Source organism: Saccostrea echinata, unplaced genomic scaffold, assembly GCF_033153115.1.
Source record: "Saccostrea echinata isolate AGI-Se365-2 ecotype Australia unplaced genomic scaffold, CSIRO_AGI_Sech_v1 ptg000022l, whole genome shotgun sequence".
Classification (NCBI taxonomy): domain Eukaryota; kingdom Metazoa; phylum Mollusca; class Bivalvia; order Ostreida; family Ostreidae; genus Saccostrea; species Saccostrea echinata.
Window position 1 is genome coordinate 8,536,990 of NW_026889771.1, and position 20,315 is coordinate 8,557,304.

General features: G+C 29.9%; 1 protein-coding gene across 1 annotated transcript; it reads right to left on the reverse strand.

The window, feature by feature from the left end:
- Positions 1-3,755: 3,755 nt before the first annotated feature.
- On the reverse strand, positions 3,756-20,159 carry LOC133190864 (cytoplasmic phosphatidylinositol transfer protein 1-like). The gene is made up of 10 exons (XM_061326548.1): positions 19,962-20,159; positions 18,387-18,535; positions 13,061-13,149; positions 11,942-11,949; positions 11,171-11,242; positions 8,881-8,979; positions 8,658-8,717; positions 7,909-8,004; positions 7,474-7,537; positions 3,756-4,800 (listed from the first exon to the last, which is right to left on the reverse strand). The coding sequence occupies exons 1-10, from the start codon at positions 20,007-20,009 to the stop codon at positions 4,727-4,729; spliced, it is 759 nt and encodes a 252-aa protein (XP_061182532.1). The 5' UTR covers positions 20,010-20,159; the 3' UTR covers positions 3,756-4,726.
- Between the last annotated feature and the right edge of the window lie 156 nt (positions 20,160-20,315).

The following is a 20,315-nucleotide window of genomic DNA, read 5'->3' on the forward strand; positions in this document are numbered from 1 at the left end:
CCACCATTTTTCAACTCTTGATCTTGGAATTTGACCTACTGGTATGACCTATGATTTGAAAACTTCGATCTTGGCCTTGAACTACCATAAGGGGGGCATCAGTGTTTCACAAACACATCTTGTTATTTTTTCACAATCAGTACCTACATAATGTGATGAATGCATGCATCCTTTAAGAAGGTTGCATAATGGCTAGTGATTGAGGCATTTGACTAGGAAAACACCTTCTTAAAGGGCCTTTGATGGATAATTCATATGGTTCCAAAAATTATGGATTGACTTTGATTTCATTTTTCAAGAATTTGTTAGGACATGAGGAAAAAGCTATAAAAAAAATGCTCTGTGCAATAATTGGCTTTGCATGTTACTTGCACATAAAAGTACTGAGTTAACTTCAAAGCAGTAGCGATCAAGTGAATTACTTCTTACAATTATACACTGTTGAAAAAAATGCACAAAGAGTCAGATTTTGTATTTTTATTTATATAAATACCTTTTTCAAATAGTTCTGTCAATGAAAAATTTTACACATTGTGAAAAGTTTACTACTTGTCTGTCCCTTTCTGCATTTTAAAAATAAAGTTGAATACATTTACAAGGACAATGAAAGAGTAATTTTGAGTAACACACAGGCTTTCAAAAAAAATAGGATTTCATAATGACATCAATGGAAAAGTCAATTCACTGCAAACTATAATCAGAGAAATATTAAAATAACTCTATATCTTGTAAGTACATCCCTGTAAACAGTAATAATAAAGAGCCAATCCACTGAACTGATACAAAAAAATAACCAATATGGCCTTATGATATGAGAATCATTTGCAAATTGCACAAAATTTTCAATAAAATCGAATAAAACCATATTAACAATACATATGAACAATACATACTAACTGAACAAGGCAATTCACAATACCTAAATAGGCCCTCTCCATAAAAAATGGCACACACATAAACTGTTGGTATCAATCCAAAATTTGTAGAATACTGACATTTCAGCCTGTACTGTCAAACAAGAATGAGATCTGTGTGAGGGAAATGACTGCTGGGAGTACATCTATAAGAGGGGTAGATCCAGGATTTTACAATCAATCCTCCTGGGGGTGGGTCCAAAAATGGATCTCTCAAATTCTAGAGACCTCTTTTGTTAGGGAATTGACAGCAAGTTGACAGCAAATTCTAACAACAACTCGAAGCCATTTTCAGGTATAGTTCACCAATTTAAAATCACAGAAATTTTTGGATAATTATAACAAGTCAACAATTGTTTCTAAAAAAAAAAAGAAGGACAAAATTGCTTTGAAATAACACTGTTTTTACATGTATCTTAAATAATGAGCAAAAACAATGGTAGATATGGCAAAGCTAAAACAACTTACATGGCAAATGATGACTACTTAATAATAGTACATGGCAAAAACAAATGATATCATGTAATTTTGAAAGAATACTGTATAGCCGATTATTTTAGTAGGGTGCTAATTTTGGCTTATTTTAGGGTTTTGGTAGGAGCTTGCTAAAATTTTTTTAATACAGCAAGTGACTAAAATATTGAGTATTCTTCTAAATGTTCTTTTTCAAAGTTATGAAACCTTGTGTACGCTTAAATAAATTCTGCCAAAATTACAAAATTATTGGCAAATCCTTTAGCAACCAAAACGCTTAATTTTACATCCACCAAGAAAACCTGCAATACAGTATAGTCATGTACATGTATACCATATATGATTTATGAAGGTCTGAGTAAATACATAATGATAGGAAGTATCTGAAAGGTTAAAAAATTCCAGTTTTGATCTTTTATTTTCTCATTATGACTCAAGATTGTAGGGTTAATATAATATTTCTTTTTAAAAAAAAATTCTACTGTATAAAACCAGTATCAGTAACAATTGACCTATATACTAGATTACTGGTGGATTTAGAGGGGGCAGGGAGTCTGAGCCTCCTTTTTATGATCCAAAATCCAAAATATATAAAGTGTATTAAGATTAAGAAATCAATTTTTTGTTCTTAGATATTGCATTTATTATACATTATGTCTCCCAGACCATTAATTCGTTGGCCCCCCTTTCCAAGAATTTTGGATCTGCTACTGTATATATATATATATATATATATATATATATATATATATATATATATATATATATATATATATATATATATATATATATATATATATATAACATTGGGGTTGAATTGTCTACACTAGCTAGCTGCCTATCAAGGTTATGACTTTATATTTGTTTCCTGGTAAGATGCTTACAATTCTTACTTGTATAACAAACTTCATCAAGTTTTACATTCAATTTTCTTCAAAATACAAAGTAAGGGGATATCACCAATGGGAAGGGTTCAGATTGCCAAATCTAGCACAAATGGTCAAGATATTAAATATTGTAATAATATATCCATATATAGGTACTAAGGAAGGTAGCTGATTTACCTGATATGTAAATACATGTACTTGAGAAATTCAGGACACCTAAAATTATTTGTTAATTCAAATCCTTCACTATGTGACATTTGGAAAATTGAACCATTTTAAAATACAATTGGAATGTTACTATTGGGATACTAGTATTCTTGTGACACTTAATCAAATCTATTTAAATGCAAATGATGACAAACAATGAAAAATATTACCCTATAAAAATGCACATATACATACATGTAGTATTGATATATATATTGAATTTATAATGTGAATGAGCAAATGAATACATATATCACCATTCATAAAATACTTTAAGGAGGTTGGATCCTGCCATCAAAAGTAATGAGAATTTTTTATCAAGTATATTTTTAGAATTTATACATATAACTTTATTAAAAATCAAAACAAAAAATGGGGGTCAATGCGCTTCTTTTGGCGCTACAGAGCATTTAGTTTGACCTTTTTGCACTGTAAATACGTCTTACACATAAATCAATTTTTAAAGTTTTTCCTTCAATATTTTTTTTTCAAATAAATTATGGTGAACAAACACAGTCTTATTTCATCTTAAATAGACACATTAAAATTTTTAACAACGAAGAAATTTTCGAATTACTCCGCATGTTCAATTATTTGACCTTTTTGCACTCAAACATTCTCATTTTTCTGGCATTAAAATTTAACAAGCAAAAAAATCATTTGACAGTAATGACATTTTACTGAATTTAAGAAGAATGGTTAAAAGTATCGTATATATTCAGAAAAGAAAATTAAAAGTGGGGGTCTGTGATGTTAATTTTTAGATATTACTAAAATAGTGCTAATTTTAAGCTTAAATTAGGGCTATTTTTTTCCTTCATTTCCACAATATATTTGCTATATTTATCAAATATGATGATAAAATTCATGACAGTTTATTTAATAGATAATTTAGTACCAGTACAAAACAGTCCACTGCACAAAATACATTGTAACTATGTGTGCAGCCTGCATTTAAAAATAAGAATCCAAACTTAACATACTTTAAATACTTTGAAAGAGAAAAAATGATCATTTTCTTCTAAAAAACCTTCCGCCACAAAATATAGTTCCTCACTTAATTCTTTTGGTATGGAATTTAATCATGGAGTTTTAACTGAATATAGTTAAATTGGCATTGTAGAATCCAAAGTTATTGTAAGAATTAAAACATTATGCAGAATTTTTGAAATATAGGTTAAGATAAGAATCTGCTCAAAAGCTCAGGAGCGAACCTCGTTAATAATACATGAAAACCATGTTTAAAATGACAAAAAAAAATTAAATTCTATGTTGTGGTTAAAAACACTAAGATGGTTTAAAAACAAAATAAACAGGTTCAGAGAACTTGCAGAAAGAATAATTTCTTTAATAATATTTGCTAACAAAATGAGATCCACCTTGAAATTACAGTAACATATACTTGTTTCACAAATTTAATCATTCTCACCAAGAAAAACTCACAGAAACTTATTTGTATATACCTTTGATTATAGATCATCTGGGTGTCAAATTCCTGACAATATTTACACAAACAAACAAGAGCTGCATTAATAATGTAATAGTTTTGATTGATCTAGTTTAATGTATTGCAGCAGATGTGCTTATAAAAAGGGGACATATGGGTGTAAATTACGTGCAAATTTTTTCCATGTTACACTGGCAACATATTGCACTATAATTGCATTGTTCATGTTTTGAATTTTTTACAGTAACACTAGAAGCTTTAATATTGCTTCTTGAAAACTTTCTATATAACTTCATAAACCCTCAAAAACAATGCAATATTTAACATGTCATTTTGGAAGCATGATAAACCTGCACAAATAGAACGAGATCATTCTGTTATCAAACCTGTACACATTTTTCAACTTAAAAAACATGTATGACTCCATGATTTAAAAATATAGCTACAATAATAGTGGCTCTCAAATTTAACTATAATTGCTGAAAACTCATCCTTTGAGTGATTATAAGTTAAATACATGTACATAGAGACTCAAATGCATCATCTTTTTAAAAAAGAAAAGAAAAGAAAGAAAGAATTCAACTTGTACATGCAGCTTTAGTATCTTGACCCCATTTAAGCGCCAAAAGTAAGTCTTACTATAACTAGCTCTTTATGTTTTCAAAAAAAAGAATGGTTTTTGGATTTAAAGATCATTGTGTCAATCTGCATAAAAACACACACACAAAAAAGATATACACTTGACCCGATTTTGTCCGAATACTGGCCGCTGAATAGGAGCAGCTTCTTTGCTTTCGTCATCTCAGAACTTTTTCGTTTGTCTCTGCATGCATTTTCTTCTCATAGTCACGAATGTCTTCTATTGACATACCTATAAGAATATTTTAAAAAATCTCTTTATGCAAGATATCTTGAATTACTTTTTGGCATTTATACACATGTCAGACCAAATAGACTAAGGCGTAAACAACCTTAAATTTAATACATGTACTTTTATAAACAAGCTAGTTCTCTTTTCATTCTCCAATCTACCTTTTCAATCTGGTCTATTTTTGTGCATGTCACCACCAATAAAAAGGGCATACATGACCTTATGAATTCAATATTTTTATAAACAAGTTTTCATTTTATTTGATTTTCCAAGTGACCTAAATGTTTTGATTTTTTTTTTTTTTTTTGGCTACAGTATTTATAAGAACATGAAAACTTTTTTTTAATTCAATCCCTTTCAGATTGCATTTGAATACCTAATTATGATATTAGTTTAAATGGCTCTTGTTTCATTTGTAAATTCAAGATTGCACATTTAATACCTGTTTAGTGTTCATTCATACATATAAAGGTTTTTCCTTCCTCTTTCACCTAAAAACTACTTTCTTTGCAGTACATAATAACAATAATGAATCTGTGTCCTCCAAATTAAACACAGAAGTGGAAGAATACTTCAATTTCTACACCACATCTATAAAACACATAGTCACAATGGATAAATGAAGATTTCTCTGCTAACTTTTGCTTCAAAAAAATTATTTGAGGCTGTTTTGGTTCAAATAAACCAATAAATGGAAAGTGCTTATAAGATTTTACCCAACCCTTACCCTAAAAAGGTCAAGATTGTTCAAATGACCACTGTGATGCAATGACTTTGATTTTAGTTTAAAAATAAAATCTTCTTTTCTCACTACATAAAGATTGGGACGAAGAAGACATTTTTTGAATACAGGTCAAGGTCAAAGGTCCAGACTTTAGATATTCACATAATGCAGTACTGCAACTTGGGAATTTTTTAATCTAAAAGGAACATTTTCACTTCATACCTGAATGTTAAGAGGATGACATCTATAGATTTCAACCTTTTCATTAAAGGTCAAGATCAAAATGTTTTTCTTTTTTACAGGGAAACTCATTTGGTACAAAAAAAATCAATTTCAGCATGCAGACTTCTTATTCATTATGCAATTGAAAGAGACCTCTATAGATTTTGAAGCCACTTGCTCAAAGGTCATGGTCACATTCAATAGGTCGAAATTATAAGAATGGGTACTATAGGTCCTGTATGACTTTGTCAATTTTCTAGTACAGTTTTCATATTACTTTTTAGTGGAAATATAATCCAGAAACCAAGTTTTCAAGGTTGAATGAACACATCCAACTTTAACATCAGTTGTATGTGCTATTGTAGAGATCAGATTGCATGCTAATAATTCTGAGGACAATAATTCCATTCAATTTGTTAACAACACATAATTCAATCAGCAGTTACGTAAACGTCAACTGTTTATTTCTATAAGGCCAATTTTTATGTTAATCTGTTCATCAGGTTTAAAATATGACAGTAGATCTCTCATTAGATGGTTTTCTTCAAATAAAATGCAGGCTAATCCTGAAAAATTTCAGGCAATTTCTATTGGTAACAAAACACAAAGTAAGAACATTATATTTGATTTAGATGGAGTCAAAATTCCCTGTGATGATGAGGTTAAGCTTCTAGGCATCACCATTGACTTCAGGTTGTCATTCGATACACATATCACAAATATGTGTAAAAAGGCAGCAAGGCAATTAAATGTTCTTAAACGAATAGGAAAGCATTTAACTAAGTTAGGTAAACTTACAATATATCATTCTTTCATAATGTCCAACTTCAGTTATTGTCCTTTAACATGGCACTTCTGTACAGAGCAAAACACTCGTAAAATAGAAAAAATTCAGGAAAGGGCTTTAAGATTTATCTATGAAGATTATAAAAGCTCATATGAAAGTTTATTAAATAAATCTAAACTACCATCCCTGAAAACTAGAAGAATGCGAGCCATTGCTCTAGAAACTTTTAAAATTATCCAAGGTTTAAGTCCTGTCTTTTTGCAAGACCTAGTTGTTTATAAAAATAATTCATACAATTTTAGATATACAAATACTGCAGAGGTCCCAAGACCAAGAACAACAAGGTATGGAATGAAATCATTCAGGTATGAGGCAGCAAAGCTCGAACTCCCTGCCAAATGAAGTCAGGAAATTCTCCTCCTATAATCAGTTTTCAAACTACATTTCATCTTGGTGTGGAGAAATAAATTGTAAATGTAGTTCTTGCAGACTCCAGACTTTTAAGCCTCATACCTGATGTCTCCCCCTTTGTAGCTTACTGTTTGTTGGTTTTAAGTTATGATTTTACTATATTAGTGCTATCTTAACCCCTCTTTTTTTTTTTTTTTTTTTTTTTTTTTTTTTTTCTTTCTTATATATGTGTGTGCATGATCTTTGTTATATATGTGTGTGTTTGTGTGCTTTCTTATGTTGTGTCTTTTATGTCCTTTTTATGTGTGTTTACCAGTGTCTTTAGTTCCATTCTTGTGTTTTATGTGCTTCTGTCTATGTCAAATTTAAGCATGTTTTCTCTTATATGTATATGTACATTTTATTTGTGCTAAATGTGTTTCTATGTTACTAGTCGGTAAAAGAGCCTTAAAGCTCATGTTTTTTGTTAAATGTATATATTCCGACTATAAATAAAATTTACTACTACTACTACTACTAAAATACCTACCAAACCACTCATCTATCCAAGTGAAAGCTTGTCTGTGTCCCAGTAAGAGGATGTCCCTGATACACTGTGATAATATAACATCAGATTATTCAACATCTGTTTATATACAATGGATAACAAACACTACTATTCAAACAGTGTTAGTCAAACAGATGCAATCTTCATTTAAAATTCTCAAACTTAGCCTACAAACCTAAACTTAGAAATATAGCATTCAAACATGGGCCCTTTATATATACATATATGTATATACCTGAGTAATAAATTTGGACCAACATGCTTTTTTTTTCCTTTAAAATTTATGATGTGGGAACAATCAGTATTCATACCTAATATATAAAATTCAAATGATAGACATTTTAGTAACATTGTACCTTAATTAAAATGTATAATTTGTACTCTTTGTAAAATATCTACAATTGCAAAATAACTTACTCTATGAGTGAATTCTTCTACTTTTGTTTGGAGTCCCCAGACTTCAAATTTCACTTTCACTGCTTTATACGAGCACATTATAGGATTAACAATATCCTGAAAATCAAATGTTGGTATTTTAATAAATTTGAGGTTAAAATATATTTTGAGAGGAGAGGGATTAAATCATATCAATTATTTACAAAACATCATGTACAGAGCATGTATCATTTTCACACAAAATGAACATTAGTTATATCCGGATTTAATCAAAATATTAATGATTGGACCTGGACAACAAATTTATTTCCTTTGTAACCAAATAAAGTTGATACCTTAGTCAATGATTTTATACAATGGTATATAAAATCATTAATAAGATTGACTATCTGCTACAATGCATCATGATATTACTTTTTTCACTCTTTTTGCTAGAGAGTCTAGTTTATTGTGTCACGTCATTATTTACCCCCCGTTTCAGCTGAGTGTATGGAAATTTACACCCGGCTTGTTTACCAATCAAAACTTGTCGTACAAAGTACATAGGAAATAATTAATTTTACCCTTCAAACCATTTCCTTTGTAAACTTTATTTTTCAGTACAGAGATTAGTGTGACATAATTATATATTGGAAGGAAAGCAGAATATTAATATTACAAATTGATTTACCTTTATATTATCAAATATGATATAATCTATGACATAATCTTGTTTCAAACTTTGAAACATTGTTTTCAAACATAAATTTCCGAGTATTTATTTAGCTCACCCTCCAACCCTTTGAAAGTGGACCTCTTCCTGTTTTCTTGGAAACAAACTTTGTAGGATCCTGTTCACATAAAAAAACAAAAAATTAGGAAAAATCAGCATTTATGACGGAAACCGCACCCTTAACCCTTTCAGAAAGGATACAAATAAAATAATACTTTCTCACAAGTACATGTACAAGTTCTTCAAGATAAAATTGTCACAGGATTCTTAAATACACTAACCTCAGCTTCTTTGTAATGTTTTTCTGAAATTTCATCATAAGCTATATCTATCTCCTCTATTTTCCTCTCCTTTAGGTCAGACTCACATAAGTTACATAACTGAAAAGAGATTATAATTACTTCAACACATATTTTGGAATAAATATTAATATTTCTGATCAAACTTTGTTCCTACTCTGTCATCCTCATTGTTGTCGTTAGCCTCATTGTTATAAACTTATCAAAAATTCATTTTCTTCTCCAAAACAACTGGGCCAATTTCAACCAAACTTGGTACAAAGCATCTTGGGTGAAGAGGATTCAAGTTTGTTCAAATGAAGGGCCATGCCCTCTTTTAAGGGGAGATAATTAAGAATTAGTGAAAATTTAATGGCATCATTTAGAAATCTTCATCTCAAGAACCCCGTGCCAGAAAAAAATTAAACTTATGAAAAAGCTTCATTACATATATTGTAGATGTTTATTCAAATCATGACACTTGGGGGAAGGGTGGGGTCACAAGGGGTGAATACAGTTTTACATTGGAATCTATAGGTAATTTTTTTTCCCCAAAAATCTTCTTCTCAAGAACAGCAAAGAGATGATAAGTCATATTGATATGGAAGCATCCTCAGGTAGTATAGATTCAGAATTGTTCAAAATCATGACCCCTGGGATAGGGTGGGGCAATAATGGGTGAACAAATTTTACACATGGTGAAAAGAGAAGAGAAATGGATTGTCACCCTTGGCTAGCAAAAAATGGGTTTTACATAGGGTGTAGGAAAAATTCTTTAAAAATCTTTTTCTCAAGAATAATAAAGCCATGATTAGTCATATTTAATTAGAACTCAGGTACTGTAGATTCAAATTTGTTCAAATCATGACCCCCCCCCCCCCTCCCGGGGTAGGATGGGTCACAATAGGAGATCACAGTTTTACATAGGTATACAAAGGGGAAAAAATCTGCTGCTGAAGGACAGCAGGGCCACAATTCTCAGGTGAGTGTTGTGGCCCATGGGTCTCTTGTTTTTACAGTGACTTCAATTTTAAAAACATTTATTTCAGACAGGTTAAATTAGCTCCTACATGGAAAAGAAGAATTGGCCAACATTTCCAAAATATAAAGGCCATTTTCAAAACAATAATCTTCCCTTCTAGGTAACAAAAAAAAATATTACTGCTGCAAATCAGGCTTTCTATAATCATAGCTCTAAAAATTGCCTGGTACATTATTTTGTCCTCTTCTATCCATCCAAATCAACAGGGATTAAGGCACAATTTCAACCATTTTGCAATGGCTTTTATAATGACAATGGATGTGGATGACAATGAAAATATGTGCTTTCTAAGACTGCCTATATAGACATATTCCTTGACAATTTAGGCCAGAAAAAGATAATAGACACAGGATTTTTTCAGTTTACTCCTACATGAAAAGGCTTTGAGACATTTTGTGAGAATTAAAACATTAGTTAGACAAATACCTCTGTGCTAAAAGCAATCAAGATGTCTTCCAGAAGGAAGGGGAGGGGGGGGTTGTTGTCAAAAATCCACAGGGCACACACTAAAATTTTCAAGGTTGCCCTTTTACTTTTTAGTCAGTAAAGTTTCAAATATGGAAAATCTTCGAAATTTGGGGTAAATTGACCAGAATTTATTAGGAACAAAAGCCTGTATGAGGCTATCACATTTCTGATGTGAAAAACCTGGCTTTGGGATTACATATACTGTATATATTGGGCAATCCTTAATTATATAAACATGCTGGAGTTCCTGTCATATTACGCTGGGAATTATATTTCATCACATTGTGCCTAGTAAGGGTTATTCTGCGACAAAGAAGACATTAATGAAAATGACCTCACAACATTTACAGAAATTGGTCAATACTTTGCTCCAAGTAATTTTACATAGTCAATCTGCAAGAAAATGTGAGGTTACATTTGCTTTGGTATATAAGAGCAAATGGTTATATTTTATTTGAGACAGATCAAATTATGCAAAAAAAAGAGTCACCATCAGAAAATTCATGAAAGGTTAAAGCAAGACTTCAGTACGTCAGAGAAATTAATCTGTGTCTTCGTCAAAAAGGTTGTAATTAATACATGTAATTAATAAAGTTCAACTGATTATTCAACATGTCTGAGAAACAAATAGATCAAAGAGTAATCTGTTAAGTATTTGAGGCATTATTTCTGAACATTTAATTAATAATAAGATAACCTGTTGTTAAACACCATTCATAATAAATGTACATATGAAAAACTAGAAGATATTTAAACAAACTTTAAGATCAATGATGAACTTACATTCTCGCTGCAACCATTGTCATCTGCATACTTTGTTTCAATGTAGATTGTAAATTTTGGCATAAATGAACACTGAAAAGATAATAAAATTCCAATATTTAAAGGTTTCAGAGTACTGTCTTAATTAAATGTCGATTTGCAAGTTAGCATAAAATTTAAAATTATTACTAAGACTTGTAAAAACTTTAAGTTATTGGTCCATAAATTACTTTGCATTTATTTTGATAATGAAAACTCAGTATACATATGTATTTTTTGATTTATTAGTCAAAGTTATGATGATTCTGAAGATAGCCAGCCTAGTAGGTCAGAGATCTCAAGAGCAAAATGGAAATGCAGTTTGTTTGTAATTACTAACAATTTCTGCTTAGGCATACCTGTATTCTTTATAAAATGTTATTTATATATATACATGTACTGACAAATATGCTCGTGAAATGCATATCTCAATGATCATACCAAATTTTGCTGCCAAAGTCTTTATTTAACATAAACATTATAATTTCAACTAATATTACTGTTAGTATATCAAAAAATTATATGCAAAATTGGTTCATATCACTTTAAAGAGAACCAACAAGAAACTAATTGAAAATACAAATGGAAGTACAATTTTTTTTAGACCAAAAATGCTGCTTTTCGTGTTCTCATATAATTATGATCAAATATATTGGTTATAGAGGAAATGATATTTTGATCACCATAAATGCATTCATAAGAGTCTTAAGTTTATGATTTAATCTGATATTAAATTTTTTTTTTTACACTTACTGTGTATTCTGGAAGGATGATGTCACATGAAATGAAAAAGAAAATTCAGATTTTAGTTTATACTTAAAACAGTTTCATAGATTAAGCATTTATATCATATATCATTCATAAAAATCATTTGTGCATGTTTTCAATACCCTAATACATCTGGATTGTATTAACATGAATACTTTTTTAATAAATTAAAATTCTTATACACAAATGCTTCCCATAACACAATCATTCTGCATATTACATGTTTAGCCTATACCGGCTCTGGTTAGCGTTATGTATACTGACAAGTTCACATGATAAATATAAATGATCACAAGTTAACACAATATTTATTCATTTTCAAGAGAGAAAAAATCTTGCATAAAAACTATGACAGTTTCTCCTCAGCTTAATGAAGATGTTGCACCAGAATCTGACACGTCTGGCACAATAATTCATCATGCACTAGAGAAGTAGACCTCTAAAATAACAGAAATGTGCTGTCGGTACAAAATCATTCAAAATCATATTTTAAAAGTACATTTTTCATGGATTTTGTCTAAGTTATGTCTGCTATTTGAGCCATGTGTAGATCTGAGAGATGAAACAGCTTAAAGAGCCACTGAAAACAATTAAAAGATCATTTCCACTTTGCCTCATTTTGAAAAAAAAGAAACCTTCTTAGTGTAAACTAAAGAAGCTTTGTATGTTAAAACATTAAGGGCTGTCTGTGTAGAGCAGCAGAGATGCAGATTAACATGTACATATAGTTCAGAATGTTTATAATTTGATTACATTATCTTGTCTACTATGTTAAAAGGTTTAAATGTAAACAAATTCAAGAATCCACCATATTTTGAAACCCTTTTCTTTCTTTTAAAATGGAAACAGGATGCAAAACTTTTTGAGAGGGATAATTACGAAGACATAATGTCTAAATTTGACAGATATGCTATACAAGATAATCAATACAGTACAGCAATTTTTTAGTTTAAAGTCTTGAAGCGGTATAAATCTGTTGCCATGTTACCATAAACTGTCATTTTTCAGATTATTAACATCCATTTACCAGGCCATTATGTCCAATTCTTTACATAATACATCTAATTACATGTGGACAAATGGTCAGTAATGAACCAAATTTACCTGTAATAGTAAATGGGTAGTAATTCCAGGCCTTTTCTGTGATGTAGAATATTTTTGGAATCAATTTTTGAATCCAAGTTGGTAATCGACTGAAAAAAAAATTATATATATAAAAAACATTGCATGCCACTTAAAGTGCCTTCATATGTCACATGAACATACTTGATATTATCTAAACAAAAAAATGCTTCCTTTGTTTATATATGGGGATGAGATGTTGCAATATTTCAGAAAAAATACATATTAAGAAGGTAAAATTAATAAACGATTTTTTTTGCAAAGATTGCAACCATTCATCCCTGTATAAAGAAAAAATGATATTTCATTAAATATATTACTGTATATTAAAACTCGGTTACAGCCAAGTCCTTGGGACCTGTGAGTTTACTTCATACTCCATATAATTCATTACATCCAAATACAGTCTCACACTCAATGGAAACAAGAAAAAACTACTTAGATATCTGAGGATTTGAGATATCAGGGGTAAATTACTTAAAGAATAAGTGTTGGGACTTCCAAATCATGGCATACCCATGGTATTCGATATATCAGTGTTCAAAATGTTGTTCTACTGTGTAGAGAATTTGAAATATACAAGTTTCCTTCCAGTATAACTACCGAATATGTTTTGGAAAGTATAAAATACAGAAATTACAATGTACCTTGGATTGCTTAAGTTCTCTGATGAATTTAATTTAATTTCGAACTACAGAAAACTAATGTCAGCTAGTTCAAATCAAAGTAAAAATTTGTTATAAAAGATGCAAATATCATTATTTTTTTAACACAAAATCAGTTTTCTATATCCATAAATTTGTTATATTAAAGTTCATTATAACCATAAAATTTTACATGGAATTGTTAAAAATTTTGTTGGCAATAAAAAACTTGGCTATATCCATAAATTCGCTATATCTATGTTCATACTAAATTAGATTTACTGAACAAGTCTGTTTATTTAAACAATAAAATGCTTTCTTTGGTTGTTAGTATGGGAATTAATGTCGCAGCTGTTGCAGAAAAAATACATAACCCGCGTAAGCGGGTTATGTAATTTTTTTCTGCAATAGCCGCGACGTTAATTCCCATACTAACAACCAAAAAAAGACATTTTATTGTTTATATTCATATCTGTATAAATAATCATTTAAAGTAGGATTAAAAAGATTAATTATTGTATTATTGATATGTACGTCATTGTATGTTTAGTTGATGGAACAGCCACTGAACAAGAAATCTCTACAGGTGATATGCCTAGTGTTGTTCATGAACTGATAAATGGCAATGGTTTTCTTTAGAAATAAAGGAGAAAATATTCAGTGGATGTAAATATAATTAAGAATAGTAAGTGGATGTAATTATACATCAATATGCAGAAACTTGTAATATATGCACATAGTTTCAAATTCACATACACAAAAAAACTTAACAATTCCCTCTAGATGTATCAAAGTTTCTGATTATTGGCATGCATATGCTATAAATAACTTTACAAAAATGTATGAAGTTGCTTAAATTTATAAATATTTTTGTGGTCTCTGCCTCAGGTAGGCAATTTTATATACTCTGCAACATATGTACATGTCAGTCTCATGGGTCTTACTGGTCACCCAACTATAACGCAGTCCATTGGATTTCTCTTTCATATGTATTGAATTAATTCCATGTAAAAATTAGTAAAAACTGTTGTAGCCATAGCTAATATAAATTTCATGTTTTGAACAAACATGCATTCTCTAAATGAGAATCCAGCATATTTTTAGATATGTCAATCCCAATTTTCTCAGATTAGTGAGCTGCAGATCCGCAGCTATCAAATTAGATGATACATAGATTGCTATGTGATATTGCAATTCCAAAGTGTTTTCTCCAAGATCAAATCATCATAATGCAATCTAATTGTTTTAACAGCTTCATATTTCAGAAAATGGTTAGTATCTAGGGTCCTATTTAAAACATATTATAAGCTAGTTCAACATTTATTCAGAACCCTCTACACATTGCACACTAAAGAGTTCTACTGTGAAATTTTCTATTAGAGCGATCTGTCCTTATAGATATAAAATAAATTGAAATCTACATTATTCAATCTGTAAAAATTTCAAAATTAGTGCAACATTTCATTAAACTTTATTTGCATGTATTTTCCTAATTTTAAGTAATTTTAAAAAGCAACAGTGACTTTTGTTAATTAATACTTTGTTGTCTTTGAACATTTTTCTTGGAGGCATATGGCTAAACATCCATTGTTTAAATATTAACACAGAATATAATTTTTTCAATGTCCAAAAAAATGTTTGAAGTAAATCATTTACTACAGTGACATGTGATGCATTTACATCATATAATGGTATGATTCTCATTGGACATACAAGTCAATAACTGTTATGGTGATATTCTTTCAGACATTCCTGAGAATTTGTCATAATTTGTAAATCTAACATAAAATTGCAATTTTTTGTGCAAAGTTACAATTGATTGAGATTATGAAATAGATTATTGTCAAATATAGTAAATTAAATACATATGAAGTTCCTTGTAATGCTTTGATAAAGATCACTTCTTTAGTTGTTATAAACACTGAAGTAGAAAATGGAATTCATCCTCTAGTTCTTTCAATTAATTGTCACAGAATATGCAGGTTTTCTCATTCACCAGTTCCCCACAGTATTGCCCCGTTTTTATATCCTCAGTGGTAAACCCCCACAACAGAACTGTACCTTATTAGTTGATCTTTTTTTGTATGTTGAACTTCATTGATATATGTAATTTTCAAGATCATTTTTTTTCCTTTAATAATTTGGTGTATGTCAATGAATGGAGCAGAACTATTAATATAATTTGTCTCATACATTAGATTTATTACCTCTAATTCTATATACATTGTATTGTTAATTAATTAAAGTAGAATTTGTCTCTAGCATTCATTTCCACCAGGAAGCAAATGTAAATAGCATAAAAACATTCCCAACAAACATTGGCTAAGTCAAGAGATCACATGTAACGAATGCCTCTGAGGTCTAACAGTGTTATCCAATTGATGTTTTATCGGCCATGAAAACATCGCGGCTTGAAGTGTATTTTCCTTACCAAGACTCTTTTTATTGTTATATATGATCAACATCTATTCTAGTTTTCTATAATACTTCCTTAAAATTTTGTCAGCTTTTTAGATACATAATAATATTTCCTTAATATAAAACAACCTCTTTTAAAATATTGATGTCAATTTCTTTTTCATTTACTTTTAAAAATAGATGGGTTTGTATTACAAGTATATCTACTCAAAAAAGCTATTGTATTTCCTTTGTAATTTTCAAGGACTTTGTAATTTAATATTTTAATTCTATACATGTACCAGCTTATCTTACCGGGTATGTTGTTAAACAAAATTTATAGCACAGCTAGAATCCTATGGTTTGAACATATTTTATGGTATAAATAATATACAAATGGTTTGAACACAAGTTCTAACACCTAGAATCCTATACACACTGTAAGAATGTCTCAGATACACTGAATACATCCTAGTCAGTTGAAGATACGCATATTGAAAATACATGCAAAGGCATTTGTATGCAATATATGAAACTTAACAGGCATAATGGTCAAAACTTGCAGGCATATATTGAAAGTAAATGAGAAAATTGTTAGGATTTACCATAAAAAATTTAAATAATTCTTAATGTATAGGTATATAATAACCTTATTTCCTGAAGGAGAATGGCAGACTGGGGTATATGTAATTGGGAGAGTATATTGATTTCTTATTTAGTTTGAAATACAGGTACCCGGTATTTGGATTAGTGTAAAAATTTTTATGGTCTCTGTCAAATTTCATATATACAATGATTTCCTAAATGAATATCTTGATCAAATTTCAATTTAAATTAATAGTCACTTAAACTGCATTTACTGTAAAATATTATAACATGTTGAGTGATAATTTCCGAGTCAAGAAAACTCTGCTAGTTTGATCAGTCATCAAAATCAATATTAAAGACATCCTTCAGATCATCTTCATCATCCTTCAGTCTCTAAACAGGATTTCCCTATTCTTCCTCCCACTCACAATATATTGGAGCCATGTATTATATTTATAGACAGTACATAATTATATACATATAGTCTAAAGTAGGTCAACTGATGGTTTTGTTATATAAAGGAAATAAATCATGTACATGTACTAGCTGTCCTGACCTATGAGTTAGAACTCGGATGATTTAGGAAAAAGAGTAAAATTTTGTTGTCAGGAATAAATATTAAAAAAATGAATTCTCATGGAAAAAAGATTATTAAATTTCAAATTTCTACTCCCCAGTGAATCCGGGATCTACAATAATGTCATAAAAATTAACCCAATCTCTGTCTTAATTAGCCCTGCCTAGTTGTCTACATCCTTTTTGAAAGTAACAGGTAGATAAATGTATGTGCTCTCATGTTTAGCCATCATGCATTGCCTTTCTAAAACTTTCAATTTCAAGAAAAAGTATATGGCTCATTATTTGAAAAGAAATTAATTATTCAATAAAGGAGTATAGATAAAATATTTTTATTACTATATATATTCTTGCAAGACAAAACCTTCTACTGTATTTATTTCTAGGCTTTGATACCTATTATACAATAAGCTTAGGCTTTGCCCCCATGGCCTTCACTAAGGCTTTGCTCTGGACCCAGTGGGGGCCTTGAGGTGGCCAAAGACCCCCTGCCTAATCACCTAGCACCCCCTTTAACTTTGAATCATGGATCTACCCCTGACAATTTATCTTGTTCTCTTTATATCAAAAATAAAAAATATTCTTTAAAACGTAATTTAGATAAAAATGTTAGTGCTATGTGTCATTATTGTAGAGTGATGTTTGCTAATTAAAGTATCCAATTTTATCTCTGAAGAAATTTTTATACGCAAGTTCTTTTTAATTTTGTTGAGAAACTAAATTAATTTCCTTGATGGGATTTAAATGCATGAGTCTTTTAAAAAATACAACATTAAAGCAACAGATGAATCATCATGTACAAACAGTTTCTTCCTCAGACTATAACCAGCTAACAACTTAACACATATAACATTTCCTTAATTAGACTTTGTAAATAAGGCTAAAATGACAAAAACAGAACAAGACCTAACCAATTTCTGCAGCTAAAGTACATGTATTTCCTTCTCCAGAATAAGGTCAATTAAGGCATTGAATGTCTCTGATTTGTAAGATCATGGTCCAGGAATATTTTTTTCCTGGGGAAAAAAAGAAAGTCCAAATCAGGGAATGCATATGGTGTGTTCATCATGAAAGAAACTGAAATAAACATGACCTTGACCTACCTTGAGAGATGAACTCTTTTTTCTGTGAACTGTCCTTGACCGTGAACTGAATGTTCACAGAGTTCATTCTTGATCACTTCCACACCTTCCCCTTTCTCACTCTGTTCATGGCTGTGTTTTGCGATCATATAAAGTTGTCCAATACGATACTAAAAGAAACAATATGTAAAATTTGTCACATTTAAATTTCAAGACTAAATCAGTAAATGATAGAATGGTTATTTAATACTGATAGCTCTAAAAGGTAATCTGTCTCACCATGACTAATGATGAGTTTTTGACTCAATGACAATTAAATTATTTTTTGAACATGCAAAATTTAAATAAATTGAAAATACTAGGAATATTTTTTTTTTTCAAATTGTTTTAACATTATTTTTATAACTAAGTTTTTCATCATGAAAATAAAGATTCAGATAATTTTGAATAGCACTTTCAGTAAATACAAGGGCTTAAACCATTTTCCCTTATTAAACTCATTAAAACTCTCAAAAAGTGCAATTGATACAATCAGCAAACCTCTTTCATTTCTCATGTTTATTAAATATATATATAATTATACATCTCTTTGCTGAAACATATATATCAAAGTGATCATAGTCATACTATATTATTACATATGTTTTACCCTTCTGTGTGAGTCAGATCTCTGGAAGTTTGCAAAATTTTCTAAGCATTTGTATACATGTACTTTCATTTCATTTGTTGCCTAATAACCTCTTTTAGTTCCTTTCTTTTTTAAATGAAAAATAAACTTATTATTCTAATTCGTGTTTGAGTTTTTCAGTTTATAAACGTAATGTGGAGTACATGTACCCTAAGGGGCATTGACTGGATTTAACCCTCTGTTTTTATATTTGTTAGCAAATTGACTTGAATATCTATCATACTTTTCTGATTTTTTTTCTCCATGGTCTACCTCATGCATAATTATATCTTTTTCTATATCAAAAAGAAATCAGTTTTTTTAACTCAACCTACCATGCAGCTCCAGTGATATGAATTGTCCCTGGTAATTAATTAATTAATTACTTTAATTAATTAATTTATGTGTTTATGAATTAATTTATTTATTAATTAGTTAGTTAATTAATTGATTAATTTATTTATTTTTTGCAAGTAGTATAGTGAATGTAATCTTGAAATACATGCAACCTGTACCTGATAAGATCGAGAGTCACAAAACATTATGAACACAGGCATTTACATGGGGTACTCTTCACAATCTGAGAATTTCGTATATATATCATAAGCTTATTTCAATATCAATATTTACTTAAATATAAATAAGAGTAACTTTTTATCTTATGATATGGTTAAAAGTCTGCATATGACCTTATCCCTGTTCCAACATACAGTAATACAAAATATCTAATCACTTATAGATAATTTAATATTTTACTATACATTCAATTTATTCAGTAACTTTAATAAACCTACATCATCAGCAAAGGAAAAGGCAAGAATTAATGTCACCAATAACCAAGGGTCATCTATCAGTATATCACATGTATGATTTACTTTCTTCAATGACCTACAAGCACATGCAAGCAGCAAATCTCTATTGAAATTTACCTCTGCAACTGTCATTGGCATGCATATTCTGTATTCCTTCAACAACATCGTACACAGTCTTCTTGACGTTATAGAATGAATTGCAAGCCTCCTAAATCCATCTGCACTAATGTCATATAAAAATCAATATGCCCTGAAGAAGTTATTTACAGAAAAACACAGTCAAGCTTCTGCTACCTTGTTTTTCGGAACACATCGGAGTCCATCGGGGGATGAAGTAGTTCTAAAGGCAGAAATGGTAACGTTTATGTTTCCGAATATATACTCAAAAGTGATAAAATAAAATGAAAAAAAGATATTTATGTATGTCTGTGTGATTTGAGCATTGAAAGTAGATTTGATTTATATTGATTT

Bases quoted from the DNA above. Each gene is read 5' to 3' on its own strand.
- LOC133190864 (XM_061326548.1), bottom strand. From the start codon at position 20,009: ATGTTGTTGAAGGAATACAGAATATGCATGCCAATGACAGTTGCAGAG. The intron at 13,150-18,386 runs GTAGGTCAAGGT...TTTTTTTTTCAG, and splicing joins AAAAGAGTTCATCTCTCAAG to TCGATTACCAACTTGGATTC. The intron at 8,718-8,880 runs GTTAGTGTATTT...TTATGTGAACAG, and splicing joins AACATTACAAAGAAGCTGAG to GATCCTACAAAGTTTGTTTC.